We start from the raw sequence: 25,916 nt of genomic DNA, 5'->3' as shown, positions 1-25,916 counted from the left end.
GTACCAGCTGAAGCTCTTTGCCCGCATGTGCCTGGACCGCCAGTACCTGGCCATCAAGGAGATCTCCCAGCAGCTGGGGGTGGACCTGATCTTCCTGTGCATGGCAGATGAGATGCTGCCCTTCGACCTGCGCGCCTCCTTCTGCCACCTCATGCTGCACGTGCACGTGGACAGGGACCCCCAGGAGCTGGTGATGCCCGTGAAGTTTGCACGGCTCTGGACGGAGATCCCCACAGCCATCACCATCAAAGAGTGAGGCACACCAGGGCTCGGGATGGCTCTGAGGGACAGGGCAGGACAGGGGGTGGCAGATGACATGGCAGGGAGTTTGTGGAGTGATCTGGGTGGGCTTGAGCCCTCAGAAGGAAGTGGGCTCCATCTGTCTCAGCATCACTGCTGGTCACAGTGGCTCTGCACAGCGCTCCTGCCAGCTGGGTGTGAGGACACCCGCTGTCCCCAGCTCACCCCAATGTGTCCCCTTGCAGCTACGACTCCAACCTCAACACCTCACGTGATGACAAGAAGAACAAGTTTGCCAGCACCATGGAGTTCGTGGAGGACTATCTCAACAACGTGGTGAGCGAGGCCGTGCCCTTCGCCAACGAGGAGAAGAACAAGCTCACCTTCGAGGTGCGGCCCCTTGCAGGGTGTGCCACGGGCTGGCTGCTGCTGCCCCTGCAATGTCCCTGTCCCCCACTGTGGATTCTCCTGCTCAGCCCCGAGCAGGGCGAGGTCTGGAGCTGCCTTGTCCTTCCCCAGGTCGTCAGCCTTGCCCACAACCTCATCTACTTCGGCTTCTACAGCTTCAGCGAGCTGCTGCGCCTGACACGGACCCTGCTGGGCATCATCGACTGCGTCCAGAACCCTCAGCTGATGATGCAGGCTGTCTACAATGATGAGGTGACAGGTGAGTCCCTGTTTTCCATGGTCTGCCCAGTGTTTTCCATGATCTGCCCAGTGCTTTCCAGTTTTGGTGGCAAGAAAACCAGACACTGCTTGCTGATGTGGCTGGCTGTGCTGCAGGACATGGGGTGGTGAGCCCTTGGCTATGCCAAAAGAAATATTTGGTGCTTTCTGCTCATTCTCTGATTAAGTCCAGAGCATTTTCCAGTCCAAGTGGGTCCTCCCTTGATCCTCTGCCACCTCCCTCTCCACCCACTCTAACTGTGGCTGCCTCTGCAGGGAAGAACGTGCGGAGATCGATCCAGGGCGTGGGGCAGATGATGTCCACCATGGTGCTGAGCAGGAAACAGTCCATCTTCAGCCCCCCCAGCCTCAGCACTGGCTCTGCCCCAGAGCAAGTGGATAGAGGAAGGAGCATTGAGAACGAGAACATTGTGGTGATGGAGACCAAGCTGAAGATCCTGAAGATCTTGCAGGTTGGAGCCAAAGGAGTGGTGGGACCTGTGGGATGAGGGTGTGTAATGTGATTTTCTTAAGCAGGGGCACAGTTGGTGTGAAGAGGGCACTCAGTCACTTCTGGTTTCTCTTTCCCTGCTGCTTCCAGTTCATCCTGAATGTGCGGCTGGACTACAGGATCTCCTACCTGCTCTCTGTCTTCAAGAAGGAGTTTGTGGAGGTTTATCCCATGCAGGACAGCGCAGCCGATGGCACAGCTCCGGCCTTTGACTCCACAAGTAACTCTCCCACTTTGCTCCTGGTACACCCCCAGCTCAGCAGACCCCAGGGGCTAGGAGGACACAGGTGGCAGAGGTGGCACCTCCAGCATAAGTGACATCTCCAGCATAAGTGACATCTCCAGCAGCTGCTGCTGGCAGGGGGCAGGGAGGGATGGAGTCAGCGTTTTGGTGGGAGCAGGATCAGGGAGCTGGGTTGGTTCCTGTGGGTTCCTGCCAAGACACAGGGCTGGCATTGTCCACCCTTGTCACTCCCTTCCTCTCCCTGCAGCTGCAGCCATGAACCTGGACCGGATTGGGGAGCACGCCGAGGCCATGTTTGGTGTGGGGTGAGTGCCTGTCCCCCATAGCTCCCCTGGCCACAGAGCCCTTCCCCTTCTGTCCATCCTGCCCAGGCTGGGAGCTGCAGGTGATGAGCAGGATGAGGCTCTAAAGGCTCCAAAGCTGTCCCCATCAGCCCCTGAGCTCCCTGCTGATGCCCAACGCTTCCATCCCGCTCCAGGAAGTCCAGCAGCATGTTGGAGGTGGATGACGAGGGAGGGAGGATGTTCCTGAGGGTGCTGATCCACCTGACCATGCACGACTACCCCCCACTCATCTCTGGCTCCCTGCAGCTCCTCTTCAAGCACTTCAGCCAGAGGCAGGAGGTCCTGCACACCTTCAAACAGGTGACACTGAGGGGACCTGGAGATCCCACGCCTGGCTGTGGGTGGGGGACGTGGTGTGGATCCTGGCCCTTTCCTTGGGAGGGAGATCTGGGAGGGGGATTTGTGCCCCAAGCTGGAAACCCCTGGGAATGTCACTGCAGGTCCAGCTCCTGATCTCAGCCCAGGACGTGGAGAACTACAAGGTGATCAAGTCAGAGCTGGACAAACTCCGCATGATGGTGGAGAAATCGGAGCTCTGGGTGGACAAGAAGGGCAGCACCAAAGGGGACAGCACAGGGGAGGGGAACAAGAAGGAGAAGAAGGAGGTGAGAGCCCTGAGCAAGATCCTGGGATCCAGGGTGGGGAAGGAGTGGGAGGCAGGGGGGCAGCTCACCTTAATCCAACACCTGATGCCTCTGGATGGGCTCGATGGGGAGGCTCCAGAGGGTCCTGTGGGGTGTGGCTGGAGGGGCACAGTGTGACCCCAGTGCTGTTGTGTCTCCTGCAGCACGGTGCCGACGAGGAGGTCATTGCTCCAGGAGAGAAAAGCAGTGAGAACTACCAGATAGTGAAGGGGGTGAGTGAGACCAAACCCCGGTGCACTGGCGGGAAGGAAAGGGGCAAAATCCTTGGGGGGATTTCCAAGTTCTGCTGTGCTTCAGTAGAAACAAGTCCAAGCCTGGCTTGCTCCTGCCAGCTCAGCACAGGGAAAAGCTGTCACATCCTTGCACTTGAGGGGACTGGAGGGCACTGGGTGGGTGACAGCTATGAGGGCTGTGCACGGAGGATCCCTGAGGGCGGCTGAGATTTGTGAGTAAAGCAGGGAACACCCAGGATTACGGAGGGAACACATGGAATGCAAACCAGCCCCAGGGCTGGTGGCCATCCTGAGTGGCTCCAGGCTCAGCCCCTGCCTGCTGTGGTCTCTCTGTCCCCAGATCCTGGAGCGGCTCAACAAGATGTGCGGGGTGGGGGAGCAGGTGCGCAAGAAGCAGCAGCGCCTGCTGAAGAACATGGATGCCCACAAGGTGATGCTGGACCTGCTGCAGATCCCCTATGAAAAGGTGGGTGGACAGAAACCAGCTGGTCCTGAGTGCCCAGGGCAAAGGGGGCACACAGGGACCCCCCTGAGTGGCCTCCTGCCACTCCCATCCCTCTCAGCTCCACGTGTTTCTCCTCTGTCCCCTCCTCAGGGGGACGCCAAGATGATGGAGATCCTCAAGTTCACCCACCAGTTCCTGCAGAAGTTTTGTGCTGGCAACCAGGAGAACCAGGCCCTGCTGCACAAACATCTCAACCTGTTCCTGACCCCAGGGGTAAGGAGAGGACATGGAGGGGCAGCAGCGCAGGGAGGGAATTCAGCACCAGTCCTGGGGCTGAGAGCGCGGGATGGAAAAGCCAGGAGGAGACACCAGGCAGGGCAGGAGCTGGGGACAGTTCCTGCAGCCCCCTGACCTCACTCTGCCCCTTGTCCCCAGCTGCTGGAGGCAGAGACGATGCAGCACATCTTCCTCAACAACTACCAGCTGTGCTCGGAGATCAACGAGACGGTGCCGCAGCACTTCATCCACTGCGTGGCCACCCACGGCCGCCACGTCCAGTACCTCGACTTCCTGCACACCATCATCAAGGCCGAGGGCAAGTACGTCAAGAAGTGCCAGGACATGATCATGACTGAGGTGAGGACCTCTCCTGCAGGGCAGGAGTTGGGGGGAAAAGCAGGACAAGGCTTTTGGAACCTGCACCGTTGGCTTCTTCCTTGAGAAGAGCCTTCCAGCCATGCTGGATCCTCCCTGGAACCAGCCGGCCCCAGTGCTGGTGGACATCTTGAGTGGCCATCAACCATCTCCAGGGGCTCAATGCAAGGTCCAAGAGTTAGTTTGGGAGTCCCACAATTTTTGATTGCACTGCGAATGCCTGGTTTTTCCCTGTAAACACAAATCCCTGTCCCCTTTCCCAGCCACTGCTGCTCATCCCCACTGCACAGGGGACACCAGTGGCCTTGGAGGCTTCTGACCTTCCACAATTTTTGATTGCACTGCAAATGCCTGGTTTTCCCTGTAAACACAAATCCCTGTCCTCCTTCCCAGCCATCCCCCACTGCAGAGGGGACACCATTGGCCTTGGAGGCTTCTGACTTTCCTTTTTCAGAGTGGTGAGCACTGAGCACTGACCCTTCCCTGCAGCTCACCAACGCCGGGGATGACGTGGTGGTTTTCTACAACGACAAAGCTTCACTGGCCACCCTGCTGGAGATGATGACAGCAGCCAGGGATGGGGTGGAGGAGAACAGCCCCCTGATGTACCACATCTCCCTGGTGGACCTGCTGGCTGCCTGCGCCGAGGGCAAGAACGTCTACACCGAGATCAAGTGCACGTCCCTGCTGCCCCTGGAGGACGTGGTGCGGGTGGTGACACACGAGGACTGCATCACAGAGGTACGGGGTGGCAGCCAGGAGGACACTGGGCTCTGCACTGGCTGTCCCCTGACGGTGTCCCTGCCCCTTTCCCCATCCCTGACAGGTGAAGATGGCCTATGTGAACTTTGTCAACCACTGCTATGTGGACACGGAGGTGGAGATGAAGGAGATCTACACCAGCAACCACATCTGGACCCTCTTTGAGAACTTCACCCTGGACATGGCCCAGGTGCTTGGGGAGGGTTGGGTGGGAGGGACACAGCAGTGGTGACTTGGATGGGGACAGGGTGGTGTCACCAAGGCTCCTTTGAATCCTCCTGCAGGGCATGGATATACATGTGGGACCTCATTCAGCTGCCACACTTGGGGCTGGGGGGTGGTCAGGGCTCTCTGTCCCTCAGCTCAGTGTGGTCCCAGCAGCCTCTGGGCAGACAGGAGCTGGCCCTGGTGCCATCAGTGCCCTCCCTGTCCTCACAGATGTGCAAGAAGAGGGAGAAGCGCCTGCCGGACGCCACACTGGAGAAGTACGTGCTGACGGTGGTGCTGGACACCATCAACGCGTTCTTCAGCTCGCCCTTCTCAGAGAACAGCACCTCACTGCAGGTGACAAGGGTGGGCACGGTGGCAGAGGGGGACAGCAGCTCAGCCAGACCCCCAAAACACAGTTTGGATGCGTGTGCTGACAGTCCTGTCTCCTCCAGACCCACCAGACCATCGTGGTGCAGCTCCTCCAGTCCACCACGAGGCTGCTGGAGTGTCCCTGGCTGCAGCAGCAGCACAAGAGCTCGGTGGAGTCCTGCATCCGCACGCTGGCCATGGTTGGTAAGGAGCCACTGCCGTGCCCAGGGGACAGGGGACAGGGCCACCCTGGGCCAGCAGCAAGCAGGACACTCTGTCCCTCCTGTGGGGGTGGCAGGACACCGTGGTGAGGGGCTGCCAGCTGGGGATGGGGACATTTCAGCTCCAGGATGGGCTTTGTTTGAGCTTCATCTCAGCATTCCCAGGATAATGTGAGGATAACCAGAGCCTGGGCTTGGCTGGGAGCTCCCTGGTGTGTCCTTGCCCGGACACAAAGCCAACATTGACAGTGGTTTTCCCTGGCCAGGACTTTGCCCTCAGTGTGCAGCTGCCTGACTCAGGCTGAGGGCTGTTAGCACTGAGTCACTGTGGAAAGGATTGCTGGTGGCTGGGCTCTGGGTGGGGATTTCCCTTTGGAATTCCAGGCAGGGTGCTTGCAGCCTCCCCACGCTGGGCTTTCCCAACCAAAAACTGGGGCTGGGGCCAGTTTCCAACCTGTGAGGTGCTGTGGGTTTGGGGACATGTGTGAACATTCCAGCCCATACTGCCCTGGAGGAGTTTACTGATGTATTTACCCCAAATCTCTGATGCAAATGAGGTGACCACTGGTGAAGGGATGCCCAGACAGGGTGGTGGGACCCAGCTGGGTGATGGCTGTGCCAACCCCACCCCTGTGTCCCTCAGCCAAGAGCCGCTCCATCGCTCTGCCCATGGACCTGGACGCCCACGTGAGCTCCCTGCTCAACAGCAGCTCCACCAGCACAGTGCAGAGGAACACCTCCAGCTACAAGGCAGCCACACGCACCTTCCCTCGTGTGTCCACCACCCCCAACCAGTGGGACTACAAGAACATCATCGAGAAGCTGCAGGTACAACAGGGCAGGGCGTGGCGGGGCTCAGGAGGGCTCTGGCATTGCAGGGTCCCTCTCCCGTGTGTCCCCTGGCTCTGAGGGGTTGCTGTGGCCTGCAGGACATCATCAACGCCCTGGAGGATCGCCTGAAGCCGCTGGTGGAGGCCGAGCTGTCCGTGCTGGTGGATGTCCTGCACCGGCCAGAGCTGCTCTTCATGGAGGGCACGGAGGCGTTCCAACGCTGCGAGAGCGGGGGGTTCCTGTCCAAGTGAGCCTGGGCTGGGGGTCCTGGGGGTGCCGGAAAGGGTTTGAGACCCTCACCATGGGTGCTGGGGGTGCTGGGAAGGGGTTGGGAGCCTCATCCTGGGCAGGCTGTGCATCCCTGTGTGCCTGCAGCTGGAGGGGCGATGGGGGTGGCTCCCCCTGGCATGCCCAGGTCCCTCCCAGCTGTGTGACAATGGCTTTGCTGTGCCAGGCTGGTGCAGCACACCAAGGACCTCATGGAGACGGAGGAGAAGCTCTGCATCAAGGTGCTGAGGACGCTGCAGCAGATGCTGGTGAAGAGGAACAAGTATGGAGAGAGGGTGAGCAGCATGATGTGTGTCCATCCAGCCCCACTCCCAGGCTGGCAGAGCCCACCCTGGGCACCCAGGGGTGCTCAGCTGGTTCTGCCCTGGCCCCAGCCTTGGCGTGGGGACACTGGTGATGTTTGTTTGCCTTGGCAGGGCAACCTGCTGCGGAAAATGCTCATGAACAATTACCTGCAGAACAAGAGGTCCAGCTCCAAGGGGGAGATGGGGGATGCTGCTGGGGGAGGTGAGTGCCCCTCTCCTGCCCCTTCCCCTCAAACAGCGATGGGACCAGGTCTGTGGCTGGTTGCCAGCTCCACAGAGGAGCAGAGGATTTGGGGAGGTGAAGAGATGGCACTGAGATGCCCTGGCAGTGGTGCAGCTGTGCTGGCCCTGTGCTGCCACAGCCTTACATCCCTGCTGTCCTCTGACACAGGCCAGGACCAGGACTGGTCAGCCATTGCTGCTGTCCAGTGCCGGCTGGACCGTGAGGGGGCCACCAAGCTGGTGGCTGACCTCATCATGAACACCAAGAACGAGAAGATCTTCCAGGAGAGCATCCTGCTGGCCATCCGCCTGCTGGATGGAGGCAACACCGAGATCCAGGTGCTGAGGGGAGTTGGGCAGCCAGGGGTTGATGTGGGCAGGCTGAGGGTCCAGTGCTCAGCCCCGGGCAGAGCAAACAAACCTCTTGTTTGTGCTGAAATCTGATGGTTGGAGTTTCCCAGCTCCATGGCTGGATGAAGGGCTGCAGGCTGTGGGAAGAGCAGGTGGCTCCAGGTTGTTTCTGGAGTTCTGCTGATGCCCTCTGCCGGGAATTCCTAAAATGGCTCAGGGCTGCAGCGCTTGTGGGGGACCTCCAGGGTTATCCCAAGCCCTTTGTCACAGAGAAGCTGAAAAATGGTGTGTGCAAAACCCAGTGGGGCTCCAGCAAAAACCAGACTATCCTGGGCAATGCCTGCAGTGCTGAGGCTGCTGCCCAGAGGGACAGGCAGGGACACTTCGGACCCCGTGGTGGGGACTGAAGCGAGTGCCCTTTCACCAGAAATCCTTTTACAACCTCATGACGAGCGACAAGAAGTCCGAGAAGTTCTTCAAGGTTCTGCACGACCGGATGAAGAAGGCGCAGCAGGAGACCAAGTCCACGGTGTCGGTGAACATGAGTGACATCGGGAACAAACCCCGTGAGGACAAGGACGAGCCAGAGCCTGGCACCAAAGGTATGGGCACTGTCCCCTTGTCCCCTCAGGAAGGCCAGCGCTGGCTCGGTGACAGGCTGAGCTGAGGAGGGGACAATTCCTATGGTGGTGTTCACAGGGGGAAGAGATGAGAATGTTGACTCTAAGTTTTAGAAGGTTTGATTTATTATTTTATGATATATAGTATATTAAAATTATACTAAAAGAATAGAAGAAAGTCCATCCAGCACTGGCTTGGTGACAGGGTGAGCTGGGGAGGGGACAATTACTATGGTGGTGTTCACAGGGGGAAGAGACGAGAATGTTGACTCCATGTTTCAGAAGGCTGATTTATTATTTTATGATATATATTACATTAAAACTATACTAAAAGAATAGAAGAAAGGATTTCATCAGAAGGCTGGCTAAGAATAGAAAAAGAAAGAATGATAACAAAGGCTTGTGGCTCGGGCTCTCTGTCCGAGCCAGCTGGGCTGTGATTGGCCATTAATTAGAAACAACCACATGAGACCAATCACAGATTCACCTGTTGCATTGCACAGCAGCAGATAATCAATGGTTACATTTTGCTCCTGAGGCTTCTCAGGAATAAAAATCCTAAGGAAAGGGTTTTCCATAACACGTGTCTGTGCCATATTCCCTCCAGGACGAGGAGACGCCTTCCTGCTGCCCGGCACCCCCACGAGGTACCCGATGGCCGTGGGGTTCCGCAAGGGCCACGAGCCCGGGGAGCAGGGCCAGAACAACGAGATGGGGGTGACAGTGCTGATCATGGAGCCCATCCTGCGCTTCCTGCAGCTGCTCTGTGAGAACCACAACCGGGACCTGCAGGTTGGTGCTGGAGCCATGGGGTTCTGGGGGTCAGCTCTGGGCTTGGGCTGGGGGAAGGATGGAGACAAAACGATGCGGACATGCTGCTGTTCTCGAGGTAAAAGGGGAAGTTTATTTTCTGACTCCAACATTTATAGGTTTCTAAAAGTGACAGTGGACTGGAGGGTGACAGTGCCACCTCTCCAATGGCACCAGGCAAACCAACGGTCCATCAGATTTTTTTCCTCCTCTATAAAAGAATGCAAAACAATCAGTTATTTACAGAAAGTGCATGAGAAAGTTTGTTACAAGGATGTAAATATCAGAAGGCTTAGAGAATCTTTAAAAATCAGGGAGACAGTTGGGATCTGCCCCAGTTTGGCCCCAAAATTCCGTGGCGCTCAGCAGCTCTGTGCCTCAGTTTCCCCATGTGCAGTGCACCATCCAGCTTGGGGCTGTGGGAGGAGTTTATGGCAGGAGTGGCTGTGGGACTGAGGTCTGAAGGTTACAGGGGCAGTCCCAGCCCAAATGTCCCTCAAACTGCAGCTGGAGGCGTGTGGGGAGAGAGGGATGGGGACTCCATTGCTGGGCTCTGCTCCACAGAACTTCCTGCGGTGCCAGAACAACAAAACCAACTACAACCTGGTGTGTGAGACGCTGCAGTTCCTGGACATCATGTGTGGCAGCACCACGGGCGGGCTGGGGCTGCTCGGCCTCTACATCAACGAGTACAACGTGGCTCTCATCACCCAGACCCTGGAGACCCTGACCGAGTACTGCCAGGGGCCCTGCCACGAGAACCAGGTCTGGGGGGCCTTCCCCAAAGCTCATCATGGACCAGGGGAGCTTCTGGGGGGATGTGGGGGAAGCAGGGACAGGTTTTGGGTTCAGAATGTGGAGCAGAATGTGGGCAGCAGAGGTCACAGGGTTCCTGCACAGGTCACCAGCTGCTGCTTGGCTGCAAAATGGGGGGTAAATAATTCAGTGGTGTGAATGGGTCCTCTGCAGGGAGAGGGGAGGTTTGGGGGCCCAGGGCTGCAGGCAGGGCAGTGTTTCAGACCAGGGCTGTGCTGGAGGGTGGAGCTGGGAGGACTGGCAGGATCTGTGGGATAACACACTGCCCGACTCCCCCAGAGCTGCATCGTGACCCACGAGTCCAACGGGATCGACATCATCACAGCCCTGATCCTAAACGACATCAGCCCCCTCTGCAAGTACAGGATGGACCTGGTCCTGCAGCTGAAGGTGCACAGAGGCCTGGGCTGGGCTGCTAGGAATGTGTCTGTGTGTCACTGAGTGTGTCACTGCGTGTGCCACTGCCAGGACTCACGGGCAGGGTCACAGGGTGTGCTGTGGGGTGAGGTTGTCACTGTAGAGGGGACCCTGTCTGTGTCAGACCCTTGGGTGTGGGGGCAGATGGGCTCGGTGGGGCAGAGCTGGGGCATCTCCACCACACTGAGATGCCCCTGGCACAAGGGAGTTGGATAATTCTGCCCACCCCAAATCCCTGGGCAGTGCCAGGGCACAGCTCCCCTCATCAAGGGCTTCTCCTCACCAGGACAATGCCTCCAAGCTCCTCCTGGCCCTCATGGAGAGCAGGCACGACAGCGAGAACGCCGAGCGGATCCTCATCAGCCTCCGTCCCCAGGAACTGGTGAGGGAACTGGGACCGTCCCACTGAGCCCCCAGCCCATGCCCTGGCTCATGCTGCAGTTTCTGCCTCCCTCCTCCACGACCCACATCCTCCGCCCTGGGTCCTGGGTGCTGCAGTTTCTGCCTCCCCTGCCCCACTGCCCCAATCCTGGCTGGAGGAGGAAGCAGGGAGTGGGGAGGAGCTCAGTGCCCCTGTGCTGCCTTGCAGGTGGATGTGATTAAGAAGGCCTATCTGCAGGAGGAGGAGTGTGAGAATTCTGAGGTTTCCCCCCGGGAAGTTGGACACAACATTTATATCCTGGCGCTGCAGGTAGGGAGCTGTAAAAGCATCCTGCCAGGCTGTGCTCACAGGTTGCACTTTTCCCTCCGCAATTATGCACATTTCCCTCCATAATTCTGCACATTTCCCTCCATAATTTTGCACATTTCCTGCAGCCAGACTGGCCTCCCTGGGGAGCCAAATGTGCCTTTGGCTGTGGGGAGCAGCCATGGCTTGCTGGCCATCCTGTGCCCCGTGTCCCCCTGTGTGTGTGCTGGGGGCTGCCTGCCATGCTGTGCTCACTGTCACCACCCCTGTCCCCCTCCCAGCTCTCCCGACACAACAAGTCTCTGCAGCAGCTCCTGAAGCCAGTGAAGCGAATCCAGGAGGAGGAGGAGGAGGGAATCTCATCCATGGTACGGAGAAGCACAGCCCCCACAATCTGCCCTCATCCGAGGCTGTAAAAAGCCTTTGCAGAGCCCACCTGGGCTTTGTTGTTCAGGATTTGATGGGTTTTGGTGGGATTAAAGAGGGAGAGACCCCTAAAAGCCCTTTTAGCCAGAGGTAGGAGCCCAGAGGTGTGTGTGTCCTGCTGTGGGGTGACACAGGCTGGTGGCCCTGGGGGAGTCCTGCCCTTACACACTTCCCCCCTTCCCTTCCCTTCAGAAAGGAAGGGCTGAGTCCTTCGCTGCTGTTCCCGGCCCAGGTACCTCAGATCCCGACAAGATTCAGCAGGAATGTGATTTCCCCGGGGGTTTTGTGAGCACCGGTTTGTAATTTGTGGATTAGCAGCACTTGGATGTAATTATTGCAGGGAATCGATTGTCTGTCACGGCGGGGAGCACTCACACCCCTCACAGAAGCTTTAATTCATTTGCTTTTCCCTGGAAACCTCATCAGCTGTGGGAGATGTTGAGGCATGTTGGATCCTCATCCTCTCCCTTTCCCTTTCCCATCCAGCTCAGCCTTAACAACAAGCAGCTGTCACAGATGCTGAAGTCCACGGCCCCAGTGCAGGAGGAAGAGGAGGATCCACTGGCTTATTATGAGAAGCACACGTCCCAAATCGAGGCAAGACCTCCTGGCTGTTGGCTTTCCATGAATCCCACCTGGCTCCAGATGCCTCATGTCTGATTATTTTGCACCAAGAGCTGCCCCCTCTTCCCACAGCCATGCTGGCAGGAGCATTAACTCCAGGAACTGAGGGATGAGCAGCCCCCTGGGCCCTGCCCTTCTCTCCCAGCAGCAGTGGGATGCAGCTGATCCAGCAGCCTCATCCTTGGCATGGATCCCCCATTCCCACACTCCCGCTTACCCCAGCCAGAGCTGCCTCTGCTGGGGGAACTTTGGAAGCTTTTAAATAAGGGGCTGACAATATTTAGACCCTGTGAAGCTGGAGGGAGGAGGGGAAGGCACAGCTGGATGTGAGAAGGAGGAAAAAGCCCCAGCATCTGAGGGCTCTGCATCCTGCAGATCGTGCGGCTGGACCGGAGCATGGAGCAGATCATCTTCCCCGTGCCTGGCATCTGTGAGTTCCTCACCAAGGAGACCAAGTACAGGCTCTTCACCACCACGGAGCAGGACGAGCAGGGCAGCAAAGTCAGCGACTTCTTCGACCAATCCTCCTTCCTGCACAACGAGATGGAGTGGCAGAAGAAGCTGCGCAGTAAGAGCAAGGCAGAGCCTCCCTCCCTCCCTCCCTCCCCTGGGCTGCCCCGCTGGGAATCTGGGGACATTCCTGCAGGGAAAGGGCTGGCAATGGCATGGCTGAGCTGCCTGAGCTCTGCAGAGCACCACACACCTGGCACAGTGCAGGGAGTGAGGGTTGAAATCCCAGCCATGGGCTCCTCTGTGCTCTCAGGGCACCTTGCTCATGGAATCCCTGGGATTCCAGCTGAGGTGTTTTCCCTGGAGAGCCCTTTCAGTTGCCTTCTCCTAAACCAGGGTCTTGTAGCTGCACGTGGGAAATAAAAGCTGTTTCTCTGCCCCCTGCAGACCTGCTCAGGGGCTTCCAGAGTGGAAATCCTGGCTGTAAATCCCAGGAACTGAGTAGAGGGTTGCACTACGGATACTGGGATGCAGCTGAGGAGTAGTGTAGGAGCTGTGAGGGAGGACAGAGCCAACCTGATTCCAGGGTCTCAGAGCAGGTTTCCAGAGAGACCAAGGAATGTGAGCAGAGTCACTTAGAAGGTGCACTCCTCTTCTAACAGATGGACAGGAATGTTTTCAAAACACTTCATGAATGGTTTGAAGAAGGCGGGAGGCTGGGTTGGTCTGGGGGCAGCAGCTGCAGAGCCCACAGGGGTCTGGGGTGGCACAGAGGGTCTGGGATGGCGCAGGGGGGCTCCAGGAGGGCACAGGGGCTCCAGGAGGACCCGGTTGGCACGAGGCTGGCTGAGGTTTGTGTGTTGCCTCCTCTCCCCCCAGGCATGCCGCTGATGTACTGGTTCTCCCGCAGAATGACGCTCTGGGGAAGCATTTCCTTCAACCTGGCCGTCTTCATCAACATCATCATTGCTTTCTTCTACCCCTACGTGGAAGCCACTTCCATGGGTAAGTGCCCAGGCATCTGCTGCTCCTCGGGGTGGGAGGAGCAGGTCCTTGGGCTGGAAAAAGGCAGATCCCTGGGCTGCTACAAGCCCAGGCCCTTTCTGCTGGATAAAGGATTAATCAGGATTTCAGTTTCCAGCTCTCCCACCCCTTCCTCCTCAAGGAAACCTCTCTTCTCCTGGGCTGCCCTTCCCCTGTTTGTACAATGTGGGGAGCAGTGATGGGATACATTCCTGCTGTCAGGGAAAGCCTCCATCACCTACAGTGGTTCTGAGCTCTTGCATAAAAGATGTTAGAAAATGCATCAGCAAAAACCACATGAACCAGCACAAAGCCTGCAGTGCAGCATCATCATTTCTGATAAAGAGCTTGTGACGGTGTTCACAGGGGTCTCAGGTTGAGGGAAGAGACGAGGATCTGACTCCATGTTTCAGGAGGCTTGATTTATTATTTTATTATATATATTGCATTAAAACTATACTAAAAGAATAGAAGAAAGGATTTCATCACAAGGCTAGCTAAGAATAGAATAAGAAGGAATGATAACAAAGGCTTGTGGCTCAGACAGAGAGTCCGAGCCAGCTGGGCTGTGATTGGCCATTAATTAGAAACAACCACATGAGCCCAATCCCAGATGCACCTGTTGCATTCCACAGCAGCAGATAATCAATGTTGACATTTTGTTCCTGAGGCCTCTCAGCTTCTCAGGAGGAAAAAAAATCCTAAGGAAAGGGTTTCTCATAAAAACTGTCTGCAACAAGAGCTCATTGGTGTGGCTGGGCAGCCTGGCAGCAGCAGCAGTGCCCCTGCCTTTAGCCTCCATGTGTTCCTCTTGCCAGGAGTGCTGGATTCCCCGCTGATCTCCCTGCTCTTCTGGATCCTGATCTGCTTCTCCATCATGGCCCTGTTCACCAAGCGCTACGGGGTGAGGCCGCTGCTGGTGGCGCTGATCCTGCGCTCCATCTACTACCTGGGCATCGGGCTCACCCTCAACATCCTGGGCGCGCTCAATGTGAGTTCTGTGCCTGCTGGGGGATCAGGAGTGTCCCACATTCCCAGAGCACAGCCAACCTCACTCCCTCCTGGACAGAGGAGCAGTAACAGGACACCACGCCGTGATCAATATGATCAAGTGAAGCCAATTTATTACAAAAATCAAGCCATTTTTGTACTATTCTCTATTGTTCACGCCTCAAGCTAATACACAATTGGTTAAATCCTTTTTATGCATGCATTTTAATATTTCAGTTAATTTTAGTTAGTCTTCCTTCTTCATGCGTCTCACTGGGGTTTTCTTGTCTGCCTCTGCATCCTGAGCTGTCTGCTTCTGAGCATGTTCTTCTCCTTTTGTGTCCTTCAAGGACACGGTGACCTTACTTCTCAGAGTTTAGTTGTTAATTGCTGCCCCAAGATGTGCAGGATGTCTCTGTTTCGGCCCGTGCGTCCGAAGAACGAGTCAGAGCTCTTCAGTTTTTGGTCTTGAGGTTGTTTATCAATTCTTAGCTATAAAATTTTCTTTCTGCCCAGCCGAGATCTGCTCAGCAGGGCAGCCACAGGCACTCTGACCACCTCCAAGGTGGTGTTGTCTTTTTATACTACAAACTACGTATAACATATTTACACTTAATTCCCAATACCTATTACTTGTATTAGACAGTGAACTTCTACTCTAAACCAATCCCAAAGTGCCAACATCACTGCAGAAAATGGAGAACAGAAGAAGAAGAAAGGCTGGACATGCCCAAGTCCCTCCAGCTTGTCCCCATAACCCCCATTCCAAAAATCCTAAAATCGACCTTTTCACCCTGTGATAATTTTATTATTATGCTATTTAAACTTCTGTGATTTTCATGTCCTCATACAAAGCTGGTAACTTGCTCCAGGGGTCACAATCAAACCCCCAGGTGTTCTGGGCTGTGTGCCAGGGTCTCTGAGCCCCCCGGCTACTCTGGACACCCGGAGGGGTGACTGAGTTCCAACACTTACTCAGTCTCTATGAGGGCTGGTTTGTGCATATGTTGGACATGTCCATTGTCCTGCAAAAAACTCTCAACACCCTCCTGTTTCTGGCTGTCCCCAGCTGACCAACAAGATCGTGTTTGTGGTGAGCTTCGTGGGCAACCGAGGCACCTTCATCCGTGGCTACAAGGCCATGATCATGGATGTGGAATTCCTCTACCACGTGGGCTACATCGTGACCAGTGTCCTGGGGCTCTTCGTGCACGAGCTCTTCTACAGCATCCTGGTATGATCAATTCAGGAGCCTGGGGAGCACAGGCAGCCTGGCTGCTGCTTTAGGAGCTGGAAGGTTCCTGTGACACCTCCCAGGGGCTGATTGATAGCGGAGAGAACAATTCCCCGTGCTCTAATCTTTGCATGGGCTGAGCTTTCTGCCTCCTGACAGCATCTATTGCTGTCTCTCTCCTGGTCCTGGCCTGTATCTCTCCTTCTAATCTGCTGTGTGCTTTATCTGGGTCAGCTGGGAGGCAACGTGAGCTGCCGAGGGCAGAGCCAGGGTACATGTGGCCTATTCTTGGCTCTCCTGCTGTGTCTAAGTCACTCCATTCTTCTCTGCTTCCCTTCAGTAAGCTGGGAAACTTAAAGGCTTTGTGAGGAAAGTTAGTCAAGGTCTGCTGAGCGATCCAAGATCTCAGGATAAAAGGGGATATAGATAGGCCAGGCATTATCAAGAGAAGCACTCAGCAGCATTTCTTTGCTCCTGGGTCCTTTCAGCTGTTTGACTTGATCTACCGTGAGGAGACCTTGTTTAATGTCATCAAAAGCGTGACACGGAACGGGCGCTCCATCCTGCTGACCGCCCTGCTGGCCCTCATCCTCGTCTACCTCTTCTCCATCGTGGGCTTCCTGTTCCTGAAGGACGACTTCATCCTCGAGGTGGACCGGCTGCCGGACAGGAAAGCCAAAGGTTGGGCAGTGCTGGGGGTGGTGGGACACTGTGGGACCCTCCACAGCACATCTCGGGGGTGCTGGCTGGGGTTTTACACTGGGAGCACTGGTTCTGGGCTCACAGAGAGGACAGCTTTGTGCTCGTGCTGCACAGAGCAGGGTTTGGGGTTGGTGGTGGCAGGGAAGGGGGCACAATGAAGGGTCAGCTCTGTGGGGTCTCAACTCCAAGAAAAAGCTTCAGGGCCCAGGAAAAGTAGGAGAATACGAGGCAGGCTTTGCCCAGGAAGGTTGGCATCTTCCTGGGAGCCCATGGCAGTGGTTTGCTGGGGAGAGGTGCTGCTCTCACAGGGCTGGGGTCTCTTCCTTGCAGATGATCCCTTGGGGATGCAAAAGAACGTGGAGAGCTTCATGGAGTCGTGCAGCAGTGACAAAATCAGCTGCTCTGCTGCACCCACTGCCTTGGAAGGTAAGAGAGCCCTGTGGAAATGCCAGCTGTGTGTGGCAGTGTGGATTTGCCAGCCAGCTGAGGAAAATCCCAGCTTTTCCAAGGCAGAAACTCAATCTGCTTCCTGGGATGTATTGGGCAAGAGGCCTGTGAATTTTGCACTGACCCTGGCATAAAAAACGTTGGGGTGGATTGATTTAATCAGAAAGGAGGCGGGAGCTGCAGGAGGCTTTGGCTGCTGAGGAGCTGCTGGCTGGGACATCACAGCAGCAGCAGCTGCTCCTGTGTCACTGCCACTGCAGCTGGAGCCATGCCACTGCCAGGCTCTGTGCTCTGCTGTGCCCTGAGTCCTTGCCCTGCTCTCCTCCCCAGAAGCAGAGCCAGAGCAGTGGGAACGCGCCTGTGACACGCTGCTCATGTGCATCGTCACCGTCCTCAACCACGGCCTGCGCAACGGCGGCGGCGTGGGGGACATCCTGAGGAAACCCTCCAAGGATGTGAGTGGGGACAGCGCCTGGGACTTCTTTCCTCTGCCAAACCCTCCTGCAATCACTGCTGGCCCTTCTCCATGGGGGCTGCAACACATCCAGCTCCATCTCTCACGTTCTCCTCCTCCCTGGTGCCTCAGCCACAGCTGTGTCACAGGGCTGGCTGGAGCAGAGCTGTGCAAGACACCCAATTCTCCCTCTCATCCATTGCAGGAGTCCCTGTTCCCTGCTCGAGTTGTCTACGACCTCCTCTTCTTCTTCATTGTCATTATCATTGTCCTCAACCTCATCTTTGGGGTCATTATTGACACCTTTGCTGATCTGAGGAGCGAGAAACAGAAGAAGGAAGAGATCCTGAAGACCACTTGTTTTATTTGTGGTGAGCACTGGGAATACAGGAATTGCCCCAAAGCTCTTCCTCCCCTCCCAGGTTGGGGGAAGGAAAAGAATTTCAGCTGGTTTTTATTTATCACTGCAAAACTTGAATCTGTTCATTGAGGGGTCACTGCACTGGGATGGGTTTAAACAAGGGCACAGCTGGAGGGAAATTCTCAGAGTTGTTCCTCACCCTGCTAATGAGGTGTTAAACTAAAACCACATTGTGGGATTCTTGTCGCTGTGCATGTCAGTGCTGAGACCTTCCCTTGGCCAGTGGGGGAAAAAAGCAGCAAATCACTGGAGAAATATAATAGAGAAAATGCTCTGGAATCCTTTCAGTCAGCAGTAGGCATAAAAAAAAAAAAAAGAAAACCCCAGTAAATCTCTCTGCTTTTTTCCTCTAAAGATCCTCTGGGTTTATTTTACTGGGCAGAGGCAGAGCCAGCAGGACATGGAAGGGGGTGACAGATCCCTTCCAACCCAAACCATTCCATGATTCTCTGATTCTGTGATTTTAAACAGAAGTCTCCTGAACCCCCAGCTGGGTTGTTGCCCCCTGGTTTGGATGTGTATGTGCTAATTGCCAACTAATTACTAAAAGCACTTAAATGTCACCTTTAGGAGAGGATGCACTGGGCTGAATTTCCTTCCACATGTTTGCTGCTCACTCACCTCCTCCCTGTCCTCCTCCTCCCTTCCTTGCTTTTCCCAGGGCTGGAAAGGGACAAGTTTGACAACAAGACCGTGTCCTTTGAGGAGCACATCAAATATGAGCACAACATGTGGAACTACCTGTACTTCATCGTGCTGGTGCGGGTGAAGAACAAGACTGACTACACCGGCCCTGAGAGCTACGTGGCACAGATGATCAAGGTACAGGTGCCCTCAGGGCAGCTCCTTGGCCATCCCAACCTGCCTGCCCTAGGGATATTGGGAACAAGGGGCTGGCCAAGGAAAAACAGCTCTGGGAAGTCCTTTTGGAAAATACTGGATAATGGTGCAGTGCCTGAGGTTGTTCTTTGCTGGTTTTTTCCATGTGGTCTGTTTGAAGGTTTGTCCTGTTGAAGGGTTGAACCAAGCAGGGAGTGGGGCTTCAATGGGGTTTCTAGGCAAGGGAGGGAAAGGAAAGCAAGGAAAGAAAAACCTCTGCACTTAAGCCCACGAATCAACCTAGAAATGGAGCATGCATGGAAAAAAGGCAGATTTTTGCAAAGATTTTTCTTTAATCCTTAAGCACAGGGAGGCTGCCTGTTAAACCCTATCTTCCCTCCTCCTCTCTGACCCCTCACCCCAACTCCCCTTGTCCATGGTCACGTTCCCAGAACAAGAACCTGGACTGGTTCCCCCGGATGCGAGCCATGTCTCTGGTCAGCAATGAAGGGGAAGGGGAGCAGAACGAGATCCGCAATCTGCAGGACAAACTCAACACCACCATGAAGCTCGTGTCCCACCTCACCTCCCAGCTGAATGAGCTGAAGGAACAGGTATGGAAATGGGAAATCCCCTGGAGGAACCCTCTGTCCTTCCCAAAATAGCCACTGAGGGCAGGCAATGGGAGAAAGGACCTGCCCAAGGCAGCGCAAAGACAAGCACAGGACTCCTGCAGCTCTTTTTTGGGGGAATTGGGGACACCTGGGACACGTGGGTTTGGGAAGCGCCTCACCAGCTCAGAGCTTGCTGGCAGAGGCTCAAAGCAGCACAGTCAGACACTTGGGAAGCACATCCAAGAGCAGGAGGGCCTGGAATTGCCTCAGCATGTCCTTGTTGGAATTGCAGATGACGGAGCAGCGGAAGCGCAGGCAGAGGATGGGGTTTGTGGATGTCCAGAACACCATGAACCACTGAGACACGGCTCCAGCCACCGAGGGACTGCACCTGTGTCAGCTGAGGAGGCTGCTCCTCCTGCCTGGGCTCCAGGCATGGATTGTCACTGCCTGGGGACAATGGACCACATGGAAAGGGGTTCCCAGGCATCATCTCCCTTAGAGCTTGCAAGCAATCCCAGGAGCAGGGACTGGCCCGAGCCCACCCCACACCTGGGCCCAGGTGTTTTTCCAACACCCTCGTAGGAAGATAAACCATACAGGACTTTCATTCCTCATTGCAATAACTCTTTTATTTTGCAACTGTGGAGGGTTGTATCTTTATCTCCATGTGCTCCAGCCCCCCTCAGCTGTGGAGTAAGTAGCTGTAGGGCCGCACTATTTAACTTATTCCGAGTGCCACTTGTCCCTGTGGATATTTGCCAAGCAGCCCTCGTTATCTGCTGTGCCTGCTCCATGCTGACCCCTCTCCATTTACAGAATTCTCTCCGTTCTGTGGTGCAGTAAAGAGCAGCTGAACTCAAGGAGGTGGATTTAATTTAATTAACTTGCCAGATGAGGAGCTGAGCTTGTCCTAGTGGGAACTAAAAGTCTTTTGCCTTCTGTGGACCAAGGATCTTTGGGCAGCAGTAGTAGGAGCCTGCAGGTTTACAGGAGTTCACTGTGAAGGGGTGTCCTGTGTTTTAGTTTCATCTCTGGTGTCATATTTTACCTTTTTTTTTTTGGTTGTTTTGTTTGTTTTTTTTTTTTTTAGTTGTTATCATTGTTACTTAAGAACTGAAGTGTAAATTGCCTTAACTAAATTAAATACAGAATCATGTTATAATAAAAACTTAAACGTGGTAAAGAAAGTCCCCTCCCTGTGCCCTCTGTGTGATGGGGCTGTGGAACAGAACCCAAAGCAGGGCTGGCACCCAAGGTGCTCCCCAGCCTGCTGCTCCCAGCTCCAGGTGTGGCACATCCCCTGCCAAACGCTGCCATGAAGAGCCACCACCAGCACCAGCCTTGGTTCCTGGAGCTCTGGACCAGAGCCTGCTGCAGTTTCAAATTCTTTCACTGCCTGCCAGGAAATCACTGCTGAAACCCATAAAAAGGAGCAGCTGTTGGTGCTGTGGAGCCCTGGCACAGCTCTGCTCCAGACACTCATCCTTCCCAAGCCAGCCCCAGCTCCAAGCCCAAGAACAGACACTGATGAAAGCAATAAAGCTCTAAAAAAGAATAAAAAAGCCCATAACAGTGAAGTTGCAGAACACTTGAAATGTGTTTATGGCTCCATCTAGCAGCATGTCATTTAATCCTGCCTTCACCCTCAGCTCTGCACTAACCCACACATCCCTCTCCTCAGGCTGGGGGGAATCTGCACAGAGCCTGGCTCCTGCAGCAGCAGCAGCTGATTAAAATCTCAATTAAACTCGTGCTCCACTGTCACCATGGCAAAGTCACCCTCTGTCCTCTCTGTCTCCTCCGAAGGAAAATAAATGTGGTGATTAAAGTTCTCCCTCCCTGCACTGCCCTGGTCCCTGAGCTAACACACAAACACAAGCACAGAGAGGTTTTCATATCCTCTCTGTTCTCTTCACAAGAACATTTAAAGCTGCACCTCCTCCCTCTGGGCAGCTCCTGCTTGTTCCATTTTTTGAGATGCAAAGGGCCAGGTTTGACACCACAAAGTTCCCTTCCCTACATTGCTCCAGCAGGGATGGATGTGCTCAGCTCTGCCCCAGATTCTCAGCAGCAAAAAAGGAGGCACTAAATATGAAGAATGTAAAGGGTAGGGTTGAACAAAAATGCTGTTGCTAAGAGGAATAAGTGGTTTTATTCATCATGGCAACACACAGAGCTTCAGGGATATGTACAGTGGAGAAGCTGAGAGCTGGGCCCTCACTTCAAGTCATCCTCGGGTTTCTTGGCAGAGAACTTTTCCCGCAGTCTTTTCCACGTCCCTTTTTTCCTGTCTTCCATCTGTCTCAGAATGTCTGCAAAAAGGAGAAGGGAGACAGAGATGGGGCCAGAAGAAGATAAGCAGGCAAGCAGAGAAATGAAACCCTCTTAAAACAGCTCTGCCTTCCATCTGATTTCCTTTCCTGACTTCTCTTCTTAATGAATTTTCATTCCAAGCCCGAGGCGAGGTTGGTTTCCCTTCCAATCAATGCAGGGAGTCTCTTATCACCAACAACTGATACTCAGTTTCCACGCACTGCAATCAAAGTCAGGAACTGGAGCAGAACAAAGCTGCTCTGGCTCCCAGCTCTGCCCTTCCTAAGGGATGTGGTGAGAGCATTTCTGCATGGGGCACCAGCTCCTGCCCAGGGTCTGACACACAAGGAATACCAAGGGAACTGGAAGATGGTGAAAGAGAAGCTGAGCTCAGTGTTGGGCTGATGTAGCAAATGTGTTCCTTCCACACAGATCCTGCTGTCTGACCCCACAGGGCCTTTGCAAACCCTCTCTGGTTCCTGACAGTGCAAAACCCAATTGATTCCTCACCCCAAAATACTGAGTTACTCCTATTCCTGAATTTACTCCTCATCCAACACCTCCACAGAATTGCAGGCAGCTCCTTGGCACTCTCCAGTCCCAGGGGCTGAGGAGGGATGCGAGGGAGCACCCCAAAAACCAGAACATCCCTTTCCCCTGCCCTGCCCTCTCAGAGCAAGCCAAGCAGCAGTACCTGTAGCCAGGATTGTCCTGCAATCCTCCACTGTCACCCCGGTGAAGGTGGTGTCTTTCAGGCGTGGGTACTTCCCAGGGGAGCAGCAAAAGGAGGGAGAGAGACAAAGAAGTCACTTGTAGTGCATGAAAAAGGCACAAATGTCACCAGCTGGCTCAGTCTGAGAGTGCTTTCAGCTGGGATTCTGTTCATCCACACCAAGAACCAGGCCTGCCCTGCTCACCCAGCAGCTGCCCTGGGTGCCCACAGGCACAGCTGCATCATCCACCCCTCAGCTGTCCCTCAGGCATTCCCAGCAATGCTGCCATTCCCAGCAATGCTGCCATTCCCAGCAATGCTGCCATTCCCAGCAATGCTGCAGCAGGTGGGGGCTCCCCCCCAGAGAGAGGGGCAGAGGCCAGTGCCTCAACTCTCACCTTGTTTTTGTAGAAGTTGGTGTGGATCCTGACCAAGCTCTCGTACATTTGGTCACAGGCCTCGGGGTCAGGGATCTGCAGGGGACACAAGTGTCACACAAGTCTGGTTTTGCACCTCCACAGCAAAATGCCTCCTTGTTCCAAGGGACAATGGCCATGGGGGAGCAGCTCAGAATTCCCAGTGCACTGCTGGATACTGTCCATCTGCTGTCCTGCTCCAGGCTTTTCCCCTCCATCTCCCACCAGCTCAGCCTCCAGGAATAACAACACCTGGGATTTCCAGAATGGATCTGAAACTCTGCCCCAACAAGATCTGACAGTGAATACACAGCTCCAGAGAACGTTACTGGCTGGTGCTGTGAAATCTGTGGCCCTTCCTGCTGTGAGGCCACTTCTGTCACCTGCCTCTTGTAGGGAATCACCCAGGACAAGGTGCCAGGACTCCCTATAGGGGGCTATAAATAACCTGTAATTGATTAAGGAAATCAGCACAAATGACAGGGAACAGCTTGAAGGGTAACTGGATTTCTATTTCAGCTGGAAGATCCGGCTCACCCCGGTGTCTCTGCCTGGCACAGCCCTTGCTCAGCTGCTTTTCCAGTCTACAATGTTTTCCCTGTTGGTTTTTTATTGTGGTAAAATGAGCCCAGCTCACCCCAGAACTCAGTGTTGGTCCATGAATGGTTAAAATAAGAGTAAAAATAACATAAAAGGTGTCAGGATGAAGTAGAAAGAGTAAGGAAAAGGTTTCTGCAGGAGAGAGGACACAGGGACAGCCACATCCCCCTGCAGGTGATCCCCAAGGCTCCAGCAGATCCAGCCATTAAAAGGGTGGCACAAACAGCATCTCTCTCCTGGAAATCCAGCAAATCTCATTTCATTAGATGGCTAAAGAAGCCCTGTGGCTCTAGTTCCCCTCTTAGAAGCTCCTCCTGCCAGCACATTCAGCCTCTCCACACACAAATTGCCACCGCTGCTGCAGGCATCAATTCAGATTTCCAGGATCAGTGGCAGCTTTGGGATCTTGGAGCCAACTGGTGCAACACATTAAGCTGTCCTGAGCATATGGAAAAGCAATAAAACCCTTCCCAAAATGCCTGCTGCAGACTATTCTGGTCACCAGTACAGGATTAGGAGCCTCTAATGGCCCCTTGTGGTCTAAAGTGCATCTCTGGAACAATGTTTTTATGCTAAGAAAGGGCACATTTGCATTCTGCAGCAACACCTCCGCGCCTGGGAAGGTCTGCAGCCAAGTCAGGCAGCAGATTCCCTAATTTATTTCAGCAGCAAAGCCTAAACTCCAAGAGAATTACAGCTGGAGGCGGAATTCAATTGTACAACCGCTGCATTCCATCAGTGTCAGGCAGTGCTGCAGCATCCCATCATCCCAGCCTCGAGGTAAGGACATCACAGGAATTAACTGGATTCCAGCAGGGCTGACAAATTCCCAAAGCCCTGTACCCCACTCCCACAACCACAGGAACGGGCTTCTCCAAAGAACATGGTGTAAAGGGTGCAAGAACTGGGTATAAACCCTTGGCAAGGGCACCAACCAGGTGTCTTGGGTCCAAATTGTCCTAGTCAGAAATTATCCTGGGCACGCACCAGGTGTCCTGGGTACAAATTGTCCCGGTCAGAAATTGTCCTGGGCACACACTACGTGTTCTAGGTACAAATTGTCCTGGGCACAAACCATTTATCCTGAGCACTAACCAGGTGTCCTAATCACAAAACCCAGGTGTCCCAGTTACAAAACTCAGTGTCTCGGGTACAAACCCGGTGTCCCGGCTACCAATCATTTGTCCCAGGTACAGCCCAGGTGTCCCGGGCGCAGTTTGTCCATGGAGGCACAAGGCCGTGGGCGGTATTCCAAAGCCTTCCCGGGATGCGCGTTCCAAATTCTGCCGAGCCCGGCCCGGGAGCAGCCGGACTCCATCACCCCTGGAGCTCCCGTTCCCTTCCAGCTCTAATATCCCACGAAGCCCCGAGCACAGCCCCCTACAGCCCAGCGAGCCCCAGGGCAGAACCGCGTGTGAGCCCCGAACCCCGCGCTCCGCCCCGGCCCCTCAGAGCCCCCGCCGGGCCGCTCCCCGCGCCCTCCCAGGCCGGCGCGGCGGCGGTGCCGCCCTCCCGCCCCTCACCGGCGTGTTCTCGCCCTCGCGGAAGGCCTGCGCCACCTTCTGCCGCAGGAAGGAGCCCAGGTCCCGCTGCTGCTTGGTCTCCTCCACCGGCCATTCCTCGCAGAGCCGCAGGAAGCGCCGGTACCGGCTGGCGGCCATGGCGCCGGGTCACGTGCGCCGGGGGTCACGTGGCGCCGCCGCCGGGTCACGTGCGGGCGCGGCTGGGCGGGAACGCCTGAGGGGGGAGAATCGTGAGGGGGGCGTCGGGTCCCAAAGTGCGCCCGGTGCCCGCCTTGTGGGCAGCCCGGAGCGCTGAGAGCCGCACCTCCAGCCGTGAGGGCTCCAACACCGCCCCGCGCAGCCCCTTCCAAAGCCTCACCGCCCTTTCAGTGAGGAAATTCCAACCTGAGCCTCCCCTGGCTCAGCTTGAGGGCGCTTTCCCTCGTCAAGTCCCTTGGGAGCAGAGCACGACCCCCTCCGGCTGTCCCTTCCTGTCAGGGAGTTGTGCAGAGACAGAAGGCTCCCCCTTGATCCCCCTTTTCTCCGGGCTGAGCCCCTTTCCCAGCTCCCTCAGCCTCCGCTGGGGCTCCAGACCCTTCCCAGCTCCCTCAGACACTCCTCACAGGATTTACGATGGTTTGAGTTGAAGGAACCCTAAATTCCATCTCATCCCACCCCCTGCCATGGCAGGGGCACCTTCCACTATCCCAGGTTGCTCCAAGCCCCGTCCAACCTGGCCTTGGACACTGCCAGGGATGGGGCAGCCACACTGTGCAGGTGTATGAGAGGTGAAAAAGGAGGAAACATGGAGATTTTTCTAATTATTCAGCTAACAAGTTGTTTTGTGTGCAGCAATGAAGAGTGAGGGGCTGCCCAATGAGCCGTCCTGGCTGTGGTGTCACACCCAGACTCGTCTCATCCATCCCATGTCCTGCTGTGCACCCTGAGAATGCTCAGGTGGCTCCTTACAAACTCATCCACAAAGCCACAAAGTCTTATCACAGACTTCTGCTGTGAGCCAGGACAATCTGTGGCTCGACCCCTATTGAAATTGAGTGTCTGTGGCTTTTTTTTTTACAATTTGTGGTCACGCAATAACCCAACACTGAACAAGAGGCTTCCCAGGTGGACTCCGGGCCAAGCAAAACACACAACTGGGCCAGATGTCTTAAATTTTCCAACTATAAATTGCAGCAGCTCCCCAGCTTTGTGCTGTAAATCCAAGCAAAGTGTCTCCCTTGGGATCTGGTGTTTAAACCCATGGCAATAACAGCT

General features: G+C 55.2%; 2 protein-coding genes across 3 annotated transcripts in view; one reads left to right on the top strand and one right to left on the bottom strand.

Moving 5' to 3' along the window:
- ITPR3 (inositol 1,4,5-trisphosphate receptor type 3) overlaps positions 1-20,811 on the top strand; it is a 42,053-nt gene extending 21,242 nt beyond the window's left edge. Inside the window, exons 19-58 of the mRNA XM_054648607.2 lie at positions 1-252; positions 486-630; positions 760-907; positions 1,183-1,379; positions 1,508-1,637; positions 1,909-1,966; positions 2,140-2,305; positions 2,446-2,610; positions 2,793-2,861; positions 3,223-3,348; positions 3,478-3,600; positions 3,763-3,963; positions 4,471-4,722; positions 4,808-4,933; positions 5,182-5,307; positions 5,406-5,526; positions 6,187-6,371; positions 6,473-6,621; positions 6,829-6,937; positions 7,079-7,169; positions 7,359-7,528; positions 7,968-8,142; positions 8,768-8,952; positions 9,535-9,735; positions 10,066-10,176; positions 10,490-10,585; positions 10,793-10,894; positions 11,173-11,259; positions 11,804-11,914; positions 12,317-12,509; positions 13,271-13,396; positions 14,233-14,405; positions 15,474-15,638; positions 16,127-16,319; positions 16,671-16,766; positions 17,118-17,242; positions 17,447-17,612; positions 18,324-18,484; positions 18,934-19,095; positions 19,388-20,811. Of these exons, the coding sequence (XP_054504582.2) occupies positions 1-252; positions 486-630; positions 760-907; positions 1,183-1,379; positions 1,508-1,637; positions 1,909-1,966; positions 2,140-2,305; positions 2,446-2,610; positions 2,793-2,861; positions 3,223-3,348; positions 3,478-3,600; positions 3,763-3,963; positions 4,471-4,722; positions 4,808-4,933; positions 5,182-5,307; positions 5,406-5,526; positions 6,187-6,371; positions 6,473-6,621; positions 6,829-6,937; positions 7,079-7,169; positions 7,359-7,528; positions 7,968-8,142; positions 8,768-8,952; positions 9,535-9,735; positions 10,066-10,176; positions 10,490-10,585; positions 10,793-10,894; positions 11,173-11,259; positions 11,804-11,914; positions 12,317-12,509; positions 13,271-13,396; positions 14,233-14,405; positions 15,474-15,638; positions 16,127-16,319; positions 16,671-16,766; positions 17,118-17,242; positions 17,447-17,612; positions 18,324-18,484; positions 18,934-19,095; positions 19,388-19,456 (5,806 nt within the window). The 3' untranslated portion in view covers positions 19,457-20,811. The remainder of the gene's footprint in view (positions 253-485; positions 631-759; positions 908-1,182; positions 1,380-1,507; positions 1,638-1,908; positions 1,967-2,139; positions 2,306-2,445; positions 2,611-2,792; positions 2,862-3,222; positions 3,349-3,477; positions 3,601-3,762; positions 3,964-4,470; positions 4,723-4,807; positions 4,934-5,181; positions 5,308-5,405; positions 5,527-6,186; positions 6,372-6,472; positions 6,622-6,828; positions 6,938-7,078; positions 7,170-7,358; positions 7,529-7,967; positions 8,143-8,767; positions 8,953-9,534; positions 9,736-10,065; positions 10,177-10,489; positions 10,586-10,792; positions 10,895-11,172; positions 11,260-11,803; positions 11,915-12,316; positions 12,510-13,270; positions 13,397-14,232; positions 14,406-15,473; positions 15,639-16,126; positions 16,320-16,670; positions 16,767-17,117; positions 17,243-17,446; positions 17,613-18,323; positions 18,485-18,933; positions 19,096-19,387) is intronic.
- A 420-nt stretch (positions 20,812-21,231) lies between these two features.
- UQCC2 (ubiquinol-cytochrome c reductase complex assembly factor 2) lies at positions 21,232-24,860 on the bottom strand. Of its 2 annotated transcripts, none has more exons than XM_054648605.2 (4): positions 24,699-24,860; positions 22,522-22,596; positions 22,106-22,175; positions 21,232-21,410 (listed from the first exon to the last, which is right to left on the bottom strand). In XM_054648605.2, the coding sequence occupies exons 1-4, from the start codon at positions 24,798-24,800 to the stop codon at positions 21,316-21,318; spliced, it is 342 nt and encodes a 113-aa protein (XP_054504580.1). In that variant the 5' UTR covers positions 24,801-24,860; the 3' UTR covers positions 21,232-21,315. The 2 variants fall into 2 exon arrangements, with proteins under 2 accessions (XP_054504580.1, XP_054504579.1); XM_054648604.2 differs by having other exon boundaries at positions 24,663-24,847.
- Between the last annotated feature and the right edge of the window lie 1,056 nt (positions 24,861-25,916).

Source organism: Agelaius phoeniceus, chromosome 25, assembly GCF_051311805.1.
Source record: "Agelaius phoeniceus isolate bAgePho1 chromosome 25, bAgePho1.hap1, whole genome shotgun sequence".
NCBI lineage: Eukaryota > Metazoa > Chordata > Aves > Passeriformes > Icteridae > Agelaius > Agelaius phoeniceus.
Note: the sequence above shows the minus strand (reverse complement) of the source record. Positions and strands in the feature narration are given on the sequence as shown.